This window comes from Myotis nattereri, assembly GCF_964212035.1.
Source record: "Myotis nattereri genome assembly, chromosome: 14".
Classification (NCBI taxonomy): domain Eukaryota; kingdom Metazoa; phylum Chordata; class Mammalia; order Chiroptera; family Vespertilionidae; genus Myotis; species Myotis nattereri.
This window is the reverse complement of record NC_138089.1, coordinates 27,737,101-27,760,824: the sequence shown is the minus strand read 5'-3', so window position 1 is coordinate 27,760,824 and position 23,724 is coordinate 27,737,101. Positions and strand designations below refer to the sequence as shown.

Below are 23,724 nucleotides of genomic sequence, written 5' to 3'. Positions count from 1 at the left end.
TAATCTGATAGGGAATATCTATAAAAAACAAACAAAATACCTAAAGTACCAATCATGTATGATGCTAAAATATTTAAAGCTTTCCTTTTGAAATTAGGAATAACAATATATTGGAAATCCTATCTAATACAACAGGGGAAAAGAGACATGAGGGTTAGAAAAGAAAAAAGAAAACTAATATTATTCACACATGATGTGATTGTATAAAAAACATTGCAGTTAAGAGAATTTAGCAAAGTTGCTGTAAAGAGGGTCAATATTTAAAAATCAATTGTGTAAGCCAACAACAAATAAAAATGACATTTAAAAATGATTTTTACAATAACATTAAACCTCAAATACCTGGGGGAAAACATCTAGCAAAATATGTATAAGATCTCTACATGAAAACTCAGAAGTATTATTGAAAAAAATGAAAGAATATTTAAATATACCATGTTCACAGATTGGAAGACTCATTATTGTAACGCTGTCAATTCTCTCTACATTTATCTATAGGCTCAGAAAAAAATTTATTCAATATCCTACCATTTTTGTGTGAAAACTGACATGCTGAGTCTAAATTTCTATGGAAATTCAAAGGACCAAAAATAGCCAAGGCAACTTTAAAGAGAAAAACAATGCTGGAGGACTCTACTACCAGATATTAAGCCCAATTATAAAGCTACAGTAATTAAGACAACATATTAATTTGTGCAAAAATAGAAAAAATAGACAAATGCAACAGAAGAGCAAGTCCAGAATCAATCCAACAGTTACATAGGCATCTGGTTTATGACAAAAATGCCACTTCAGTGTACTGGGGAAAAGATGATCTTGTCAATAAATGGATCAACAATCTATTTTAAAAACCTTGCTTCTTAGAAGAATTATCATTATATTTTATTATGGTGTTTCTCTTTTTAAAAGCTTTCCCTGTTTTACTTTCTTTGGAATTTTTATTTCTCAATATCTTAATCTCAATTTATGCTCATTCAGTAATATAAAATCAAAATCATTTCAAATCAAGATACCCAATTGTTTAATACTATGTTCAAGGTATTTTTTAGGCCTCACAAGACATACATTACAATTATAGTTCTTGATCTTTAGAAGTTACCAAGGTGAAAGATGTTTAATAAAAGTATAGAGATCAAAGTAGTGATAGAAACAATAGTGCTCTAGAAATGGGGAGGAGAAGGAGACTAACGTGTTCTGAAATAATTGAGAATAACTTCATGGTAGATATGGCTTTTGAATTATGAGGGCCCAGTGGGATGATTAGGATTTGAATTATTATTGATAAAAATATCATAAGGAAAAGATACTTGTCTCTATCATCCAGCATGCCCCTTATATTACCTGATAACAACTTAAGTGATAACAAATAAGTGAATATAATATCAAAGATGAATAGATTTTACATAGGACATACACTTGCAAATTGAATTGGTTTATCCTGGGTCAATTATTTGTATCATGTAATTGACTAGAGATGTGGCCTGTATCAATGGCAAAGATTTCTATGTAACTCTGGCCATACTTATGTCCAATGCACACTTTTGGTTCTTATTAGCATCATATTTTAGTCAACTAAGCAAACTTGCCCAGACATCTAATATAACAGGCCTACAATTAAAAAAAACACCACACACTAAAATAAAGGCAGAGTTTTATGTAAAGTACAAGACATTAGCAAAATAATATCCAATGATCTTACATTAAAAATATTTAATTGCTAATGCAAGCAAAAACATAAGAGCAATAAATATTTTCCATTTTCCATAAGAAGTGACTTAATTAGAAGAAGCAAGGGGAGCCATTGTGTTCACATGCCCAGAACATCTGAAAAATACTAGAACTGTTGTTCTATTACTAAGTTTTGCCATTGGCTCTTTGCCAAAATAAGAAATTAAACCTTTCATTCTTCTGGAACTATGATTAATAATAAATATCAGATAATATCTAAATGTTTTGAAAAATGCTAAGGAAAAGATTATAAGAGGGTAAACAATAAATCTGATAATAGAAAACTTTAGAAAGCATGAATAATAAAAACCTGTATTATCCCAAAGTGGTAACTTACATTTTAAGTGTGTGAAGACAAAATTAACATTTGTTAGGCACCTATTACATATCAGGTATAGCTTTAAGTGCTTTAAATGTTGAATATTAGTTAGTAATTAAATAAGTTATTTTTCTTACTACTGTTAGAAAATTAGTCTCTTGGAAGTTCAAATGAATACTAGAAGTTTAAAAAAGTAGGCAGACTTATACACCCCTATGTTCATAGCAGCACAGTTTACAATAGCTAAGATTTGGAAACAGCCTAGGTGCCCATCAGCAGACGAATGGATTAGAAAACTGTGGTACATCTACACAATGGAATTCTACGCCATTGTAAAAAAGAAGGAATTCTTACCATTTGCAACAGCATGAACAGAACTAGAGAGCATTATGCTAAGTGTAATAAGCCAGTCAGAGAAAGATAAATATCACATGATCTCACTCATTTGTGGAATATAATGAACAACATAAACTGATGAACAAAAATAGAGCCAGAGATATAGAAGCATCAGACAGACTGTACAACCTATGAGGGAAAGCAGGGAGTGAGGGGGTAAAAGATCAACCAAAGGACTTGTATGCATGCATATGAGCAAAACCAATGGGCACAGACAGTAGGAGGCTGAGGGCTTGTGCTTGGGGGTGGGGGTGGCAGGGGAGAGGTCAATGGGGGGAAAAAGGAGACTCATGTAATACTTTAAACAATAAAGGATTAAAAAAAAAGTAGGCAGACTTGCAGAAGAAGCCAGGCATTTGGATAATTCACAAATTTATGACATTCAAATTAACATTGAAAGATACTCAACTAATGATATTCAAACCAATGAAAGGGCATGGTGCAAATAACTGTAAGCAATAGGTAATTCAAGATATGTTTGTACTTGTGTTTAGCATATTTAGTATTGTTTGTTTGTTTATATTAGCATTGGTTTTAGACTAGTATTTAGTTTACACTAAACTTTTGTTTGTACTTACTAAATACATTCCAGTGCTTGACCTCAGGAGCTGCCAAGGTAAAGCAGGAGGTCAGCTTTGTATTAGTAAGTCAACAAAAGCTTATTAGATACCTATTATGTGTTAGATCAGCCATTTCCAACTGGTGTGCAGCAAGAATTTTTAAGACATGCAATACCCGATTATTTAGTCAGAAGCACTGACCTCTTTTCCTTTAGACTGTCAAATAAAAATACAACAGCCAACACAACAATAGCCATCCAGTGTGAATGGATCAAAATTATACCTATATTTTTTGTGAGATTGGCAAAAAATATAGCATATTTTTAGGTGTACTGCATAGTAATTAGTTTATGTGTGCCATGAGATGAAAAAGGTTGAAAATTGCTGTGTTAGATATTTGTCAAATAATAAAGAGAATAAAACCTGGGTCTTACCCTCAGTTGACTACATACATAATTTAGCCTAGGGAACATATAAAACAGAAAACAATATCAGGTATTTCTCTAATTAAGGGCTAAATTATATGATACAGACCAAAAAGGTTAGAGAATTTTATTATTTCACTTTAACAATTATTAATGAGCCCTGCTATTCATAGAGCATGTTCTAGGCATTTGGTATATACCAGTGGGGGAGCAAAGTAGGCAAAGATCTCTACCCTCGTGGGGTTGATATGCTAGTGGGATAAAGTGGACAATAAACAATAAATGCAATACATAAATAAATACATTATAGGGTATTTTAGAAATAAAGTTTAGAGCAGGGGGAGGGGAAGGGCAGTGGAGAGAATAGATAATTAAATAGGGGGTCAAGGTAGTCCTCCCTAGAAGGTAACATCTGAGCAAAGATGAAAAGGAGCTGAGAGAGTCAGCTAAGAGGCCAGGAGAAGCAAAAGCACTGAGGCAAGGAGCAGGTGTGGAATGTTGGAAGAACAGCAAGGAGGCCAGTGTGGTGGGAACAGAGTGAGCAAAGGGCAGAGAGATACAAGAGGGGACGAGAGTGACTGGGTGGGGTGGGCGCTGTGGGGCAGACGGGGGCTTTTGTTATAAGTGACGTGGGGAGCCAATGCAGGGTTTTGAGCAGAATGACAGATCTAACTGACTTTTTAAAATAATCCCTCTGGATGGTGGGCTGAGACAAGGCTATTGGGAGACAAGGGCAGAGGCAGGAAAACCTCTTGAGAGATTGGGATAGCAATCCAGGCTTGGATCAGGGTGGTAGCAGTGGAGGGAGGATAGGAGACATAGTCTGGACATAGTTTCAGTTTGTAGGAGAGGGACAGCATCAACGGTAGTGTATTCAGAGAATGCTTCACAGCATAGACATTACTTGAACTTGACCTTGAAGGACAGGGAGGATTTGAAAAGATGGAAGCATTAAGAAGGGCTTTCCAGAATGTCATAGGCTTGGTGGCCACAGTGAATATGGCTTATTCTTGGGATAATGAAATTAGTTCTATTAAATCCCAGGCCAATCACTATGGTTTGTAGGGAAATAAGACGATAAAGTGGAATCAGATTATAAAGTACTTCGAAAGCCAGGCAAAGGTGTTTAGACTTCAGTGTCCACTATAGTAGGTGTTCAATACTGATGAGAAGGCTGTTTTTTTAGGACCACTTATTTTGCAAATTGGATTGGCTGGCTGAGAGTTTCCTATTGAGAAGGTCAGCTAAAAGCCATACAGAAATCCTGGCATGAAGTAGTGAGGGATAATTCACATGTAGGTAATTAGCAGCTGACTGTTTTAAATTTACTTCATAATGCAAGCAATTCCCCACTGTGGGAATCTCAATCTTGTGTTGCCAATCCCTTATTCAAACAAAAATTATATGAGTCTAAAAACCTGTGTACTCAAACAGCCATGTGATTTTAATTCAAGGTTGTAGAGTTGGATTGCAGTTACTATCAGGTACATGTGCAATTCCCGTGTCTCTAATTTAGTCAGAGGTGCAAACTCTGTCTACAAAAAAGGGCAATTTGGTAGAGGTTTATAGAAACTTAGCTCCATTCAAATGAGTCTGATTCATTCTCTATCACATAGTTTCACAAATATTCAACACTAGCAGATGAACAGGAAGCATTTGCTGGACAACTTTCTAATGCCCAACTTAAGGGTATCTAAAGGTACCTTAAGTAACAGAAACCTTGTGTCACTTTTGTTGATCTAATACAATGAAGAAATTTGCTTAGCTCACATTTTCTCTGAAACAAAGAATATGTACCTTACAAAGAGGTATGATGATTTTAGAATTTCCTCGAGGTGATCTTATTCAAATTATAAGTGAGAATGCTGACAAAGATAGTAACCTATAAAAACCTCTTTCAAATGTATAAAAATTGTTTTCATTTAATGACTCATGCACGTCAATTAATAGTTTAAATGGATAATTGCTGTCAGATAGTTTTCAAGACAAGTTATATTCCTGAGGGCTGATAGGGGAAAACAATTTTTTTTAAATGCTGTGTCTTCTTGTAAGCATCTAATATAAATGACATTTGTTTTGAGTATTTCCTATAATTCATAATTTGGAGGAAATAACAAGAGAAATGACCATGTTTCAAAACAAGAGATTCTCAGAGTCTAGAAATCTACCAAATCTCTAAGTCCTGGTGACAAGAAGAGAGATTTGAACAGTTAAATCAGAAATAAATGATAAAACTAGAGCCATATTAAAAAAAATTAATATGGACAACAATAAAATTCTAGAAAAAGGCCTTGAATTATTATTACGTGTTAGATTATGAAATTCAGGGTGATGTCAATAACCTAACTTTTCATCATATAGAGAACATTATAATTGAAGACAGTTTTTCAATGTTTCTGAGAAGAAAACATGTAATCATCACTCTCATTTAGGCTCCAAAAATAATTTCAACTTTTGGAAATTCAATCTTTTCATAGACAAATGTTAATGAAAGTGGGAGGTAATTCCTCCATTAAAAAAATAAGACATAAAGATGCTTTCTTTAATTTTGATCATTTCCTTATTAACACATTCATGGGAAGTTATGCAGAAACTTCATTTCATTCAAAACTGCCACTTATTTTGGTGCATAAAGGATTCTGCCATCCCCTACCCCCCATATTCCTTAAAATACTTCAAATTTAGGCATTTAGGAAGATTATATAAGTCTTCTATCCACAAGTGATTAATACTACAAGGCCAAAACAATAAACCATATATATGGCTTCAGATGTACTTTCATAAATATTGTGTCATTTAATCCTCACAAAAACCCTGTATTTTCTGTTAATTGTGTGCAGAAATGGAGGGCAGAGAGAATAAGTGATTTGCTCAAACTCACACAGAAAGTATGTGGCCAAGACAAGGTTGGGGTGGTTACATCCTCTGATACTACATTGGTCCCTTCAAACTTCTGGTCCCTTGGAACTTTTGGAAAGGTGAACACTTTGGTCAATTACCAAAATGGTTCCAAGTATATAGTTGCCTGGAGTCACATGGACACAGTTTAAGTTTCCCTCAGTAAAAAATGATGGGCAATCAATCATTTACTCCTATCTCAGGAGAGACTCTCGTTTCAAGAATCATCTATTGCAGCATTTGTCATGTCTCTAAGGCATATTTCCATTGCTCAATCAGCTCCAAAGGACAAGTGTGTCATCATCTTTCAATGCTCTGGTGCAACAACTTAAAATTAGAGAATTCACATAGGACTAAGTCTGGCACAGAAAGCAGAAGGCATATTCAGCTTGAGTTTGTGGAAGCTTCCCTTCAATCTTGCCAATTTTTACTAGTGGAAGTGATTTCAGAGCCATCATGGGGTTACTTGGGGTTGCCTGAGAAGATCATGATGAAAACAGAAAGGGGAATAAGATAAAGTGGGTCACAATGATCATGGAGCCCAGAAAAAAGTGGAAAAGTCCTTTTTGGGCATAATGGCTACACAGAGTTTTTAATATCATGAATATGACCAATACAGCTGGACATTTGGTCATTCACACTCAATGAGCCACTTTTTTCTTCAATAGCAGGACCCAGCTATTGGGTAACAACTCCCAATTCCATCTTGTCTATGATGAGGAAGACGGAACATCAACATTAATTACTGTGTCTAGACCAAATACCTACTCTCTACAGTGTTTCATCTCTGCTGGACTCAAATAGTTAATAATGATCATATTCCCAATTTATTTTCAAGTTTGTCTGTTTTGGCAAAGGTAGAATAAGTATTTCATGGTAATCTATAAAATACAATAGAAGTTAACCACAGGTCTTTGACCTTTAGGACCTCATATTTTTAACAGAAAAACACTGTGAATAAGAAGTAATCAGAGACCATATAAAACAAGAGTTAAATTATTGGTACAATATATAATTTCTTAATTGTAATCATTCTATTCTGTACCATGTTGGTTAGGAAGAAAAGTATTGGGTTATTCTCTGGGAGATTTGAGACTCAAAAAAATAAATAAATAAATAAATTAAATCCAGGGCAAATTCAAGGCACAAAAATAAAGAGATCTGTATAGAATGAAAACTAACTTAAATTATCCCTCACTACAAATAGTACTTGTCCCCCAGTTAAAGCTAAAATATTTGTTGCACTGCACTGTGGACATATTAATTTCAAACAGACAAAACTATCAAATTTTGACACAAGAACTGTTTCACAGTATAGCTAGGCCATTCTGCCCTGATTCCAACTAAATCAATAACTGGAGAAAGATAGCAATAATTTTATGGATTGCAGAAAAATAGAATAACAGACTTTTATATCATATAATGAAACTAAACTTCTTTTTAAGAGGTTCAGATGAGAGAAATATACATTGGGTCAAATCATCACAATAAAATTAAATAGTATTTCAGGAAATATTTAAAACTATTTTTTAGAAAGCATGATGTTTTAAAAAATTGCGATTGATACGTCTGAACTTCAGGCTTCCAGAAAAATTACAATGTTAAATTGTAAAGCCATAATTCCAAGAATTACATAACTTAATTTTAATATTTTAGCACTTATATTGTAAAACATGAACCACACTAGTTAACCCAATCTATTTTTAGCATCTAGGAGAAAAACATACATAAATAGAAATAAATACAAAACAGTACAAAACAGAAGAAGCTGTGGTAAGAAACTCCAGTAGAAGGAGGTAGAGAAAGGAAGAACTCTGCTGTATACCTGAAACTAATATAATATTGAATGTCAACTGTAATAAAAAAAAAAACATTAAACTGGAAAAATGGGTTAAAAAAGGGAAAAACTTACATTTTGCAAAATCCAAGAAAGAAATGTTGAAAAATGGGATATCTATTTGAATCATATATATACATATGTGTGTGTATGTAAACGTAAAAATTAGTCACTTATTTAGCATGAAATAGGCATTTAGAGACCTCATTTTCTTTATGTGTAAAATGAGATGCTTAGAATAGACATTCTCCAAGGTCCCCACAATCGATTCTACAGTGCATAAGGATCTATGCTAGGTAACCTAAGAAATATAAAGAAGTATTTAACTTGGTCCCACACTCTGGAAGCTTACAATTCTTTGGGAGAGATTAAAATGTACACATAAATATATAGATTTCAAAGTGGAACAAAAACATGCTGAGAGGGCTTTAAAAGGAATGAAAATGCTATAAGAGGAATAAAAACTGCTGTGAGAAATATCTAACATATAAGAGTAAAAGGGAGAAAAGGTGACTCTTCAGGTAGTCTAAAAAGACCTTAAATATTTTGGCAAACATATAAATCCGGAAAATAAAATGAATAGCTCTTTTTATATAAATCTATCTTTAATGCTTAAAATTCAAGAAATGGGAGCCATGCACAGAGATAAAATATAGTTTAATTTTCTTTTTAAAGTTCTGAATATTCTTATAAGCAAACACTATAGCAGCAAACTAAGCATTAAAATACTGCACTATACACATAACAGAATTATAACAAATATAACTTAGAAAACAAACTACAAGAGCAATTTTAACCTTCTATAAATGCCCAAAGTACCCCATAGCCATATCTGGAATGGACTTTACCTTGTGAAGTGCTTGCAGACAGTGTATCAGCGAAGGAATCACTTTCTGGGTCAATAAGAGAATCTCCCAGAGTTTCACCCATAACAGCATGGAATAGGAATTGGTGTAATTCACACTGATATTTTGTCTATTTCTTGCAAAAGACCAATCCGTTAAAAGAAAAAGACTTGTGGTAGTAGAACTTGTGAACACACCAATGAGTCAGGACATCAGTTTCCAAATATTCGGGAGAGGTGGGAATAAACACACAAAGAACTAGGCCTGAATTGGCTGGCACTCTTCTGTTAGAGAGCCAGCTGTGACAAAATGTTGTGTCATAATTTTGTTCACTGCTTTGGCAAGACTTGGTACATTCATTACAAGGAAAACATTGCCACACTGTCTCGCCAGTGACCCACATGTTTAGTGTCTTATGAGGGGCGCGAGCTGTACAGTATTTAGAACTATCAGAGCAAAGAGACTGTTCAATATGCAATTGCTTCTTTTTTAAAAAATATATTTTTATTGATTTCAGAGAGGAAGAGAGAGGGAGAGCGAGAGATAGAAACATCAATGAAGAGAGAGAATCATTGATCGGCTGCCTCCTGCACGCCCCCTGCTGGGGATCAAGCCCACAACCTGGGCATGTGACCTTGACTGAAATCAAACCCGGGACCCTTCAGTTCGCAGGCCGATGCTCTATCCATTGAGCCAAACCGGCTATGGCTCAAATGCTTCTTAAATGGAAAGCTTAAAATCTCTGTCCAGATAAATTTACTTGGACAAAGTTTTCTTTTCGCTACCCACCCCTGGTTGAACCTCTATTCATCTTATCTGGAAAAAATTTTTAATTTAAACATGTATTCATTTTTTAAAATTTGCTATCAGCATTCTACGGAAATGCTATATGCTAAGGTATTTATTCTACTACTTTACAAAGCCCCAAATGATACTGACTGCTACTCAAATTCTATAAAATTAAAACAGTTGAGAGAATGAAAGTAGGGACTAATAGGTTTAGATTTTTTACTATCAGGTTTTCTTTTAAAAAACTTGATCATTAAGTTTATCCATCAACAGCAGTGCAGCAATGTTGCATCAGTTGATGTTTAAAGGACAAATACCATGTTATAATGAAAAAAGTGGAGCTCTCTCTGAGAAGAATAGTGCATTACCAGGAAAAAATAGACTTACACTGATAGGTTGGCAAGGAATGTGGTCAGTTTTGTAATCAGGAAAAAGCTGGCTTCTTGCTCAAGACCTTTGCCCTTTTTGGCAAGAGGAGACACTAGCTGTGCCAAAATTCAATGTGGGAGCTGGTCTCCTCTTGTCACATAAGTGGCTTAATAGAATTGCAGTGACTTGTGGGTTTAAAAAGCTATCCCACATAGGGCAATATATCAGATGGCAATAATTCTCTGAACTACACTTATCCCAATTTCCCCAAGTGGAATAAATATATATCTGATTAATCTACATTGATTAACTAGTTGTCCTGCAAGGGGACTAGCAAAAGTTTCCTTGTCAATCACAGAGAAACGGCTTGGTGGGAAAACACTTAGTGGATCTCAACAGCATAGAATAAAATGGACAGCTGGGCAATTACATCATTATTTTAAGCCCCCAAAATCTTTATAAGGGAAATCAAGTTAAAGATCCAAATGACTGAGGTAATTCTCGTTGTACAGAATACGTTGTATAGAACTATATTCAACTTGAATTCTCCATAACAGAGTTTCTCCTTCCCTCTCAATGGTGGGAAATTTACTTATATTATAGACACAATGACATAATATTTAAAGGTGTAATTAAATTTAGGATTCTTGATTGACTTTATGATAGATCAAAAAAATGATTAAAGTCAAGAGCACTTTTCTTCTTGTTAATAAAACAGAACAACAATTTAAGCCCCATTTTCTTACAGATAGTCCTACTCAATGTCCCAAGATGTGTTTTCCTACTAAGTCTTATTCCTATTAAGTGGCAGTGTCTCACCCAATTCCAGATCACCACCTCATTCCTGACCTCAGATTCCATTCTCTCCAATTTTTAAAAAGTGGCATGTTTATTAAAATGTTAAAATTATGCCAGATTATAAGAATGATAAAATTGGCAGATTGATACCATTTTAGTAAGAGAAACTCTTTAGAGTCAAACATTTTGTTAATAAAATGAGAAAATGAGGCCCCCAAATGACAAGTAAATTCTCCAGGTTAAACAGTAAGGTAGTGACAGGGTTTAAACTAGAATCTAGGTTGTTAGGCTTCTAATTTTCAGGCCAGTCTACTACTGGCCGTCACCAACTTTTACTCTTAGAAATGTCTAAATCACCTCTTTTAATAAACCAGGCATCATGGGAATAGAGTATTAGGTGGGTAAAGGGAAAAATATGTTAACTCTTTCAAGGAATATCAATGAATAACTGCGTTATTCTGTTTTTAATACACATTGATACTGGGAGTGAGGGTGGGGTGTTTGAGGAGTCTCTCACTACCCTTCTTCCTCTTATTCCTACATCTGAGGAATGTAGCTAGAATGTAGCTCATTCATGCCACATAATCCTACCTGAAGACCCTAGTTTTGTTTCAGAGGTTAATAGTATTACCTGGTTTTCAAATTCTGTAGCACTCTCTGTAATTTGAGCAATACACAGATTCATTCTTTTTAACTACCATCAAAGGGACCAATTTCTGGACTCTTCACTTACTGTTACTTCTATTCTCTCTTTTTTTCCTTCTCAGACTGCACTTGTCACATTGTCATTCCTTCTCCCCCTAGACTACATTCATTACTTGAAAGCAAAAACCTGTCCATACTTTTATTTGTTCAACAAATATTTATTGACAATATATCACAATATATTGGCAGGCATTGAGCTAGATGCTGGCCTGATGAAAAAAATGTGTTCTTATCTTGTGTAGTTCAAAAATAGTGAATAAACAAAAATTACAATTTTGATTATGTTTAATCTTTAGCCTGGCACATAGCAGGCTAAAGAAATATCTAAACTTTTGACAGCATATACAAATCAAGCAATCTAAGAAGCACCCCAAAAATAGTGAATAAACAAAAATTACAATTTTGATTATGTTTAATCTTTAGCCTGGCACATAGCAGGCTAAAGAAATATCTAAACTTTTGACAGCATATACAAATCAAGCAATCTAAGAAGCACCCCAAGTTACTAAAAATACTTATAGAATGTGGATTGTTTAATCATATTTTATGTTAGTGATAATATTTTATCCTAGCATACTATACCACTAGATTACTTAAGAAATAACTTACTCACATGAACATTAAAATGGACAAGATTAATTGAGCCTAATAAATTGAATCTAATTATACATCTGTTTTGTCCTTATATATTGAAGACATATTTTATTTTACAGCTATCCATTTATTCATTCCTCAAATATTCATCAAATACCTGCTGAGTTCCAGATGTTATTTTAGGCATAGGAGATAAATACATTAATGAGCCAAGATTTCTATCCTCAATGAATTCACATTTAACCATATTAAGAAAAATTATCTAAAATTAAAAGGATCTTTTAATTTACTTAACTTTGAAGGTCAATTAGCATGCATTGATATCAGAAATAATACATTTGCTTGATTCAAGTTATTAATATTAATGGACAATATATGGTCACCAGAAAACTTATGAGAGTTTGACATGCTTGTGAATATCTATCTTCATGGCCTTAAGGTTCTTCAGTGTCTTTATTATATTAATATCTGAAGGATATTATAATATGATCCATAAAGAGCATGCTGGTGAGTTGCACTGTAATGTAAGGTCTTGGAGCTTTAGACATAGAAGCTTTGTATATCAATTGGTTACCAGCACTTTGCATCTGAAAGATACCTTTACATAGAAGTCTATTGCTTTTCACTCTATGGAAAACTTTTTTTTTTTAATCCTCACCAGAGGATATGTTTCCATTGATTTTTAGAAAGAGTGGAAGCGGGGTGGGGAGGAGAGACAGAGAGAAACATTGATGTGAGAGAGATCCCTCGATCGGTTGTTTCCTTATCTGCCTGACCAGAACTTGGGATCAAGTCTGCAACCCGGGTACATGCCCTTGACCGCAATCGAACCTGGGACCATTCAGTCTGTGGGCCGACACTCTATCCACTGAGCCAAACTGGTTAGGGTATGGAAAACTCTTAAAGGATAGTCTTTGGTAATTTTACAGAGTGAAGAACGGTATAAGACCATCTTCCTCAGGTACTACCCACTAAAACTAACTCAGCTTCTATTGAGGGATGTAGGGCTTTGTGTAATGTAGGGGTTGAGACGATAATTTCTCCTTGGACTTTGGAGACCAAAGTGGTATGGATGTGGTTGTGGGTACAGTACAGTCTCAGCAAGAGAAAAAAAAAATGGGGCTAATTAGGAATGATTATAAGAGGAGGATAAAGAGCTAATTTAACTCTATCACAGTTTATGACTGCTGAAAACAATGGACAGTTTAGTATATGAAAAGGCTACTCTTCAATATTTAATCTTCAATATTATTTTATGGAACCTATCTTTGGCCAAAAAAATCTGAATATTACTCTGTCAAAAACTACCAAAATTTTAGTTCATTTAGAAGAAGGCAACTAGACCAGTGATTTTCAACCTTTTTCATCTCATGGCACACATGAACTAATTACTAAAATTCTGTGGCACACCAAAAAATATATCTTTTTTGCCAATTTGACAAAAAATAGGTATATTTTTTATTCATTCAAACTCGATAGCTATTATTGTGTTGGCTCTTGTCCTGTCATTATTTTATTTGACAATCTAAGGGAAAAGGGGTCAGTACCCCAGACTAAATAGTCAGGTATCACATGTTTTAAAAATTCTTGCAGGACACCGGTTGAAAATTGATGAACTAGACTAATAACAGTTAAGAATGATTAATAGCAAAAAGAGGCCTAAACATTTATAGTTAGTAAAATCATAGAATTATGTCTGTATAAAGTTTTAAAAGCATTATTCAGTGTTTAGAATTATTTGCATCAAATTCCCCAGGAAATAGATTATTAAATATTTTTTGTGTTGCATTACTCTTGAAATCTTGCTTTTTTTTGGGCTATAGATTAAACTTGGGTTTCATTTTCTAGATTGAATTCAAATTTTAAAAACTGCTCTCTTCTATTTTATGTAAAATAAACTATTAATATCAGTATAGAATAGTGTTTATAGTGTTCTTTTGCTATAATCTCATTTTAAAAGTTGCATTTCATGTCAAAGTGCCAAGAACACTTAAACTAGCTCCTAAAAGGTGAGGAACTCCTTGAGAGAACAATATCTAATACCTCTTTATATCCCTGGAGCCTAGCACAGAGTTCCTGGTTGGCATAAAATATGTTTATTGTTTTTGTTGGTGATGAGAATGATCAAAGAACAGCTGCTTGCCCCAAATGTCTCACATGTATCATTCAAGGAGGAGTTTAGAGACCTAATGAACTGAGCACAGCATCAATTTTCTTCTTGTTACAATAAGACTTAAATTTCCTGATGGTACTCTAAAGGAAGCCAGCTAATTCCTAACAACTAGAATGACTACCTAAAGTTCACTTCTTCCCCTACCCAGAACTGCTGCTTTTTCCTAGTGCAATTAAAGTTGGCTCAGAACCTCATCTTTTAGTGGTAGTTGCATCAATTCAGAGTTTCCTCATAGTCACAGGAGACACGTCATGGAAGAAATGACATTCCAATGGGACACTCGCCTTTTAGAAGAACAAATAATCCTGTATCATGTAAATCCATCACAACCATCACAGCAAGCTGGGTATTCCCATAGGAAGAGACAAAGGAAAGTTGTCTTTAAATACATGTCATTTTCTTTTCTTTTTTAAAATATATTTTTATTGATTTCAGAGAGGAAGGAAGGAGAGAGATAGAAACATCCATGATGAGAGAGGATCATTGATCGGCTGCCTCCTGCACGCCCCACACTGGGGATCCAGCCCACAACCTGGGCATGTGCCCTTGACCAGAATCAAACCTGGGACCTTTCAGTTCACAGGCTGACGCTCTATCCACTGAGCAAAACCGGCTAGGGCAGCCGTGGGCAAACTACGGCCCGCGGGCCGGATCCAGCAGTTTGAAATGAATAAAACTAAAAAAAAAAAAGACCATACCCTTTTATGTAATGATGTTTATTTTGAATTTATACTAGTTCACACAAACACTCCATCCATGCTTTTGTTCTGGCCCTCCGGTCCAGTTTAAGAACCCATTGTGGCCCTCGAGTCAAAAAGTTTGCCCACCCCTGGCCTAGGGCCATTTCATTTCTTTAAAAAAATTTTTTTAAATTGATTTCACAGAGGAAAGGGGGGAGGGGGAGAGAGAGAGAGAGAGAGAGAGAGAGAGAGAGAGAGAAAGAGAGAGAGAGAGAGAGAGAGAGAGAGAGAGAGAGAGAGAGAGAGAGAAACATCAATGATGAGAGAGAATCATTGATTGGCTGCTTCCTGCCTGCCAAACTGGGTATGTGACCTGACCAGGAATTGAACATGACCTCCTGGTTCATAGGTTGACGCTCAACTACTGAGCCATGCCAGGTTACATCTCATTGTCTTTTAAAAGGCAAAATCCAACCTTCTTTAATAAAAAACTGTCATTTGGTTCAGATTTTCAAAAAGTAACATATTATCTATACAAGGTTAATATTTTAAACTAATATACCATATTGATTTAAAGAAAAATAATTCAATGAAATTGTTAACTTATAGCCAATAGCTCCATTAGATGTATATTTGATATTTTAAAAGATCTTCTATATGCTGAAGCAGTGTAGTATATGGAAAAGCACACTGACAATGGAGCTAGAAAGTCTAGGTTTTAGGTTCCTATCTGGGTTCAGCCACAAACTTGCTGTGTCGAAACTTTGGGTTGTGAAATATGCCATTGCTATTTTAATAGGAGTTGTGTTGAATCTATAGATTGCTTTAGGTAGTATGGACATTTTAATGATGTTAATTTTTCCAATCCATGCACATGGTATATGCTTCCACTTATTTGTATCTTCCTTAATTTTTTTCTAAAATGACGTAGTTCTCTGAGTACAGGTCTTTTATATCCTTGGTTAAATTTGAACAAAGTTGAAGGTATCACAATACCAGATATCAAACTATATACTACAAAGCCTTTGTAATCAAAATAGCCTGGTACTGGCATAAGAACAGACATATAGATCCATGAAATACAACCGAGAGCCTAGAAATCAACCTACACCTCTATGGTAAATTAATATTTGGTAAAGGAGGCAAGAGCATACAATGGAGTAAAGATACTCTCTTCAATAAATGGTGATAGGAAAATTGGACAGGCACACACACAAAAAATGAAATAGACCACCAACTTACACCAGACACAAGAATGAACTCAAAATGGATAAAAGACTTAAATTTAAGTCACAAAACCATAAATATCCTAGAAGAAAACATAGGCAGTAAAATCTCAGACATGTCTCACAGCAATATTTTTGCCAATATGTATCTTAGAGCAAGGGAAACTCAGGAAAATATAAATATATGGGACTACATCAAGCTAAAAAGCTTCTGCACAGCAAAAGAAACTATCAACAAAATGAAAAGAGAACCCAATATATGGGAGAACATATTTGCCAATGATACATCTGATAAGGGGTTAATTTCCAAAATATATAAAGAACTTGTACAACTCAACACCAGAAAAACAATCCAATGAAAAAATGAGCAAAGGACCTGAATAGACACTTCTCCAAAGAGGACATACAGATGGCCAATAGACATACGAAAAAATGTTCAACATCACTAATCATCCGAGAGATGCAAATAAAAATTACAATGAGGTATCACTTCACACCTGTCAGAGTGGCTACTATCAATAAATCAACAAACAACAAGTGCTGGGGAGGATGTGGAGAAAAGGGAACACTTGTGCACTATGGGAATGTAAACTGGTGTAGCCACTGTGGAAAACAGTATGGAGTTTCCTCAAGAAATTAAAAATGGAACTAACTGCCTTTTGACCCACCAATTCCACTTCTGGGAATATATCCTAAGAATCTCAAAACACCAATCAGAAAGAATATATGCACCCCTATCCCTATGTTCAAAGCAGTGTTATTTACAATAGCTAAGATCTGGAAACAGCCCAAGTGCCCATCAGTAGATGAGTAAATAAAAAAGCTGTGGTACGTTTACCCAATGGAATACTATGCAGCTATACAAAAGAAGCTCTTACCCTTTGCGACAGCATGGATGGAACTAGAGAGTACTATGCTAACTGAAATAAGCCAGTCAGAGAAAGACAAATGCCATATGCTTTCACTAATATGTGGAATCTAATGAACAAAATAAATTCACAAACAAAATGGAACTGGAAGCATGGATACATGGAACAGATTGGTCCATGCCCAAGGGGAGGGAACAGGGATGACTGGATAATAAAGGTGAAGAGATTAACTAAAGAACATATATGCATACAGCATGGACATGGACAATAGTTTGGTGAAGGCCAAGGAAGAGGGAGGTGGGGTAGTGGAGGTAGGCAAAAAGGGGACACCTGCAATAATGTGAACATTAAAACTTTTTAATAAAAAAAAAGTCTCAGAGAAAAATCAACTGAAAAGTTCCTTCCCCCATCCCTTTAAAAGTTAACTTGCCTGTAATACCCAAAAAAGAGCTAACCTGTCTAACCACTTTCTAGGGATCAAATGAACACTTTTCAAATTATTATACTTTTGAACCAAAGACACTACACTATGTAATCCCACCTACACTATGTAAACTTGTCTTTGCATGCAATATCTTACACTCTCCAGTGATTTGGTTTCTAGCATAATAAAATACAATGGGTTATATTATCAACTGAGCCATATTTATGTTGTGGGAAATTCTAAACCTCTAAAACATGTATCTTCTTCATTGTTCAAATTTTATCAATTCATTTTTCAAGATCAGTTATATGAAGCTTCCCTAGGTAGCATGTCCCATCACTGGTGAACCACACTAGCAATCCACAATGACCCTAAAGCAAGCTTAGAGACACAGAGTTACATGTAGTTTCAGTTTATGTAAAATAAGCAATTTACTAATTTTATGACTGGGATCACAGACGCACAAAACTTAATACCAGATAGGTGAACACAATTAATACAAGATGTTTTCATATAAAAAAAATGGGTTCCAGAGAAATTAAATGACTTGCTTAAGGTATTACCTAGATAATTAGTAGCAGACTTTGAGCTAGAAATTAGCTTTCTTCATTCCCAGTCCAAAGCTCCAAACTGTGCTCTACCTCGTTAAAATGATGCAATAAAATGTTCAAATACATTGTTCCAATCAATTATTCTTAATGTCTCATGTTAGAAGTCTCAGCATGAAAGTATTTGTGCTATATGATTCACTTAATGTGGATGAATCATCCATGAATACGCCAGAGTTCATCACAGAGTTTAGAGACAGCGCTTTCTACAAAGAGAGTGTTCAATAACAACTTAGTATTTAAAATGTGATAATATCTGAACAACCAATTCAGGAATTCATTTTGCTGACAACTGTCCTTTTGCCTCATTCATAGATTCTTTATGAGTCATCCTAGCATTCTGGAGTTCTTCTGGTACAAATAGTGGTCTTTTTCATTAAAATGGTTCCTTGCTTTTATGAAAAGAATAACATTGCTATGTGAAAATTTACACTGAGGTAATAATACACTTATTTTTAAAAAGTACTTAGAGCTGTTCAGTGTTTTTCTCATTTGAAATTCACAGTGACACAGAAGTCATTCAAAGCAAAGCAAAAAAAAAAAAAAAAAAAGTAACTATTGAATAGGGCTTCAATGTGGAGTCTGGCAATGGTTTTTAGCCATAAAGTTATATTTCATTTCCTATCAAATCTCTAATTGCTATCATAAATAAGATAGGTCTACTTCTGCTAACAACTGTTAACTTTTAAAAAAAAATCCTCACTCAAGGATATTTTTTCCCATTGATTTTTAGAGAGAATGGAAAGGAGGGAGGGGGAGGGAGAGAAACATCAATGTGAAAGACACATCAATTGGTTGCTTCCCACATGCGCCCCAAACAGGGCTGGGGATCTAACCTGCAAACCAGATATATGCCCTTGACTAGGAATCAAACCCTGGACCTTCATTCTGCAGGCCCACGCTCCAACCACTGAGCCAAACTAGCCAGGGCAACAACTATGAACTTTTAAAATTCATACCTGTTTTGAAGATTTTATACGCTACTTGTATACCATTTCTTCGTGAAACATTTACAGTATGTTCATAAAACATATTTACTTGCAATAGAGGTGTTAGTTGACGACTGTTCTTTTTATTTTATTCAGTTGTCATGTATAAGATTTAAATTTTTGTTGATAAGAATTCATAATATTATAATTTTGAGATCCTACTCTGTTCCAGGCACTGATTTACTTAAATCATCTTTAATTCTCATGACTCTTTTAGATGAAAACAGTGACATTCCCAAAATAAAAGCACTTGTGACAGAGTTTGAATTCAAACACAGGTCTACTTGACTCTATACCATATTCACAAATAGACAAAGCTTTATATCGAAAACCATTACCAAGTGTTTTTTGAAAACACTCAAGTGGTTTCTAGTGTTTGTAGCTCTTACCCTCAAAGGAAACATTTTTATTTTCTTTAATGGACAGAATACACTACTACTTTATATATTTTTTAAATAACCTTTTATTACTACCGAACCAATCCATGTTCATTGTTGAAAATTTTTAAAATATATACACTGGTAAAAATAAAATCATTCTATTTCTATTTTAAAAATATATACACTGGTAAAAATAAAATCATTCTATTTCTATACTCAGAGATTATTAACATTGAACTCAGTTTTTATCTAACTGGATCTTTTTCTGGGCATATGTATGATCATAAAAATGAAATAATGCTCCTTACTGGTGATACCCTTTAAAAAAAATCAATAATTTCCAATTTTGTACATTTTCATTTCAAACAATACCCAGTCTGTATTCAAATTTCCTCAGTTGACCCAAAATGTTCTTTGTAGCTGGCTTGTTCCAAACCTGAATCTAATCCAGGATGATGAAATGCATTTGGTTATATGTCCCTTAAATTTTCTTAAGTCTAGCACAACCATCCTCTCACATCCCTCAGCTTCCCTTAATTTTAAGGCCACTGACTAATTAGACCAGTTATCATGTAGAATGTTTCACCCTCTGGATTTGCCTGGTTTGTTTCTTATGGTACCATTTAGCTTGCTCCTATATCCATTTCCTTTAAACTAGATATTTTATCTAAGGATTTATGGATTAAAGTTAAACATTTTTTCCAGGAACTACTTATTTTATTTTTATTTTTGTATTAAATTTATTGGGGTGGCATCTATACTAATAGAAGGGTAATATGCTAATTAGACGGGGAGACCTTCCGGGAGACCTTCCGGACATCCTTGTGGATAAAGCCATGGTGGCGGGGCCGAGGCAGAGGCGGTTAGGGGTGATCAGGCCGGCAGGGGAGGGCAGTTGGGGGCAAGCAGGCTGGCAGAGGGGGCAGATGGGGGCGAGCAGGCTGGCAGAGGGGGGCAGTTGGGGGCGATCAGGCCAGCAGGGGGAGCAGTTAGGGATGATCAGGCTGGAAAGGGGGGCAGTTGGGGTTGATCAGGCCGGCAGGCAGAGTGGTTAGGGGTGATCAGGCAGGCAGGCAGGTGAGCGGTTGAGCCAGCGGTCCCGGATTGTGAGAGGGATGTCTGACGGCCCCTGTGGAATCGGGCCTAAACCGGCACTCAGACATCCCCCTAGGGGTCCCAGATTGGAGAGGGTGCAGGCCAGGTGAGGGACACTCTCCCCCCCCCCCCCGCCCCGCGTGGGCCACTAGTTGGTTAATAAAATTATATAGGTTTCAAGTGTATAATTCTATAGTATATCATCTGTATGTTATGTGTTCATCACCTCCACCCTTGTTTCCCTCTGGTAATCACCATACTGTTGTCTGTGTCTATGAGCTATTGGGTGTTTCTTCTTCTTCTTAATCTTTCTACCTTTTTCACCTTGCCTGGCAACCAGCCTCCCCTCTGACAGCTGTCAGTTGAGAATATATATCTATGAGTCTGTTTTTATTTTGTTAAACATTTTTTACTTGAATGTAACATAGATGATATTCTATATTTCCTATTCCATCACAGCAGAGACACAGTTTGTGAGTGACCATTAGTGATGTTAAGAATGATTATTAATTTAGAATGATGATAGTGTGATCTCTCCAGTGCAGTTATATTTTTCTCTTTGCAACTTTTAAGTAATCTGTGTGCTGTTGCTTTGGCATTATAAGGATGTTTAATTTCACCAATCATTCACCTAAAGATTTTAACACACTTAATAATCTTTTCTTGAATCAACACTTTTGAGTTTATGAAATAAAGTTTTCTAATTCTACCATTCTTTCAACATTTATTAGCTTTCTATGATGTAGGGATTTCCTTTGGAAATTAAAGCTATATGAATATCCTGAAATATAGTTCCTATTGAGAATGAAGAATAAATGTTTAATTTGTTCTCTGTTATTAAAAAGGTTGATATCGTCAAAACCAAACTTTCTTGGTTAGGCATATCTGTTCTGTTTCTTTTGTTTATTGAATGGTCATATCATAAAATACTTACACACCTAAGTTTTGCTTTTTTCCCCAATTATTTTTAGATAGTTTTATTTCAAATTCACTTTTCTCTGTTATCCTTGGTCCTATGAATTACAACCAGGATACCTATTCTGTGGTTCTTCAGGTATCTAATCCCTTTTCTTTTTCTTTTTCTTTTTTTTTTTTTTTAAAAAGTAACTAGGATAGGAAATGTCTGCTCCTTTTAAAATACATATATTTCAGAGAGGAAGGGAGAAGGAGAGAGAGAGAGACAGAAACATCAATGATGAAGGAGAACCACTGATCATCTGCCTCCTGCACTTTCCCCACTGGGGACTGAGCCCACAACCCGGGCATGTGCCCTGATTGGGAATCTAACTGCACCCATCTGTTTCATAGGTTGATGTTCAACCACCGTGCCATACTGGCCAGGCCCTTTTTCTTTTTATTGCACATTCAAAACCTAATAATGTAACTAATGCTTACTTAACAATTTCTATTAACAGGGCTTTTCAGTTTTAGAAGTGGTTATTCCTAAATTATAGGGGATAAGCAGAATACAAACTTAACTGGTTCTTCCAAAGTTATGTTGTGTGTCAGCACGGCTTTAGGAAAAGAGTCTAAGATTCCTGACAGGCTTGTGGGCTAATTAAACCACATTCCAGCCACCTAGTTTCTTTACAGTCCAGGGGTACTTTTCTAGGAAGATGTTATATTTTTATATTTACAAACATGAGCTCCATTTTAATAAACTTTTCATTTTAAACAAATTATTGAACAAAAGAGAAGAGGAAAGACTAAAACATGAAGCTAGACAAGAAATAACTTTTTCAATTCTAAAATATGTGCTCCCCCCAATAAAAATAAAAATGGGTCTTAAGTAAGTCCTACTTCTACTTATGTTTTTATTTATCTATTGCACACAGTCAGATGAAACTCAAAATGCCTAAAGTCATTCTGGGCAAGTTGACAAGTATCCTACACATTGAAATGAGAAGTGGGAAGAAGGCCAGATTGCCTAATTGTTACTTGGGAATCTGAGGAGGTGGACAAGCCAAAATCTTTATGGGGATCCAAAGAATACAACTTCTTCCTTAGGCAGCAGGAGAAAACAATGGGCCAGATTCTCATTCTGTGTAATTTTATAGGATCCCATTGTATCCTCCATTGTTTCTTTCATGTACTGCCTGAAGGGGAAGTGTATTGTTATCTATGGGAGAGCTTCCATAAGAGAGTTACAGGGGATGAGAACATAGCCTCTGGGAAATTAATGAATGATATGGCATTCAGTCTAGTGTGGAACTTTCAGATAAACATTTTGGAAACTGTGTACCTATGCATTAAGGTCAGAAAGTTTTAGTGGCCAAGAGTTAATGAGAGAAACAATATCCCAAACTGATTAAAGGGGCTTTGAAAAGAGCATTTTCAGGGGACACGGAGAGAGGGTCTAGCAATGTGAAGATGAGCTTATCACATCTGCACGAAGTCTTAGAGAACATTTAATCTAACCTCCTCTTCATTTACAGATGAGGAAATCAAGGCACAAAGAGGGCAAGTGACTTGCCCGAGCCCTTGCCCAAGATAATGTAGAGTTAATAACAAAGTTAAAACTAGAATCCATGATATCCTAATTACTTGATGCTCTCTAGTTCCACGAAAACAGTATTTTTTCAACTGGGTCTCCTTATTATGTGGAGGGATATCTATAGATATATATTCTTAAGAAGTCCTAGAAAAAAGAGCCTTATAAAAAGCTTTTTACAACTTTATTGAGATATATTTTAACAGACTTTGAAATTATTATTATATATTTATTGATTTCAGAGAGGAAGGGAGAGGGAGAGAGACAGAAACATCAACGATGAGAATCATTGATCAGCTGTCTCCTGCACGCCCCCCACTGGGAATTGAGCCTGTAACATGGGCATGTGCCCCAAACCATGATCTCCTGTTTCAAAGGTTGATGCTCAACCACTGATCCACACTAGCTGGGCTGAGGTATATTTTACATATTATAAAGTTCATTTAAAATACACAATTCAATGAATTTTAGTAAATTTATCAAGTTTTGCAACCATCACCATAAATAAATCAGTTTTAGGACATTT

General features: G+C 35.2%; 1 protein-coding gene across 2 annotated transcripts in view; it reads right to left on the bottom strand.

The window, feature by feature from the left end:
* PPARG (peroxisome proliferator activated receptor gamma) overlaps positions 1–23,724 on the bottom strand; it is a 108,253-nt gene that overhangs the window by 57,108 nt on the left and 27,421 nt on the right. Inside the window, exon 1 of one of the 2 annotated variants that reach the window (XM_081105646.1) lies at positions 9,012–9,108. The exons of the other annotated variant lie outside the window; for it this stretch is intronic. Within the exon in view, the coding sequence (XP_080961772.1) occupies positions 9,012–9,093 (82 nt within the window). The 5' untranslated portion in view covers positions 9,094–9,108. Of the gene's footprint in view, positions 1–9,011; positions 9,109–23,724 lie in introns of those variants that run through there. 2 annotated transcript variants of the gene reach the window in all.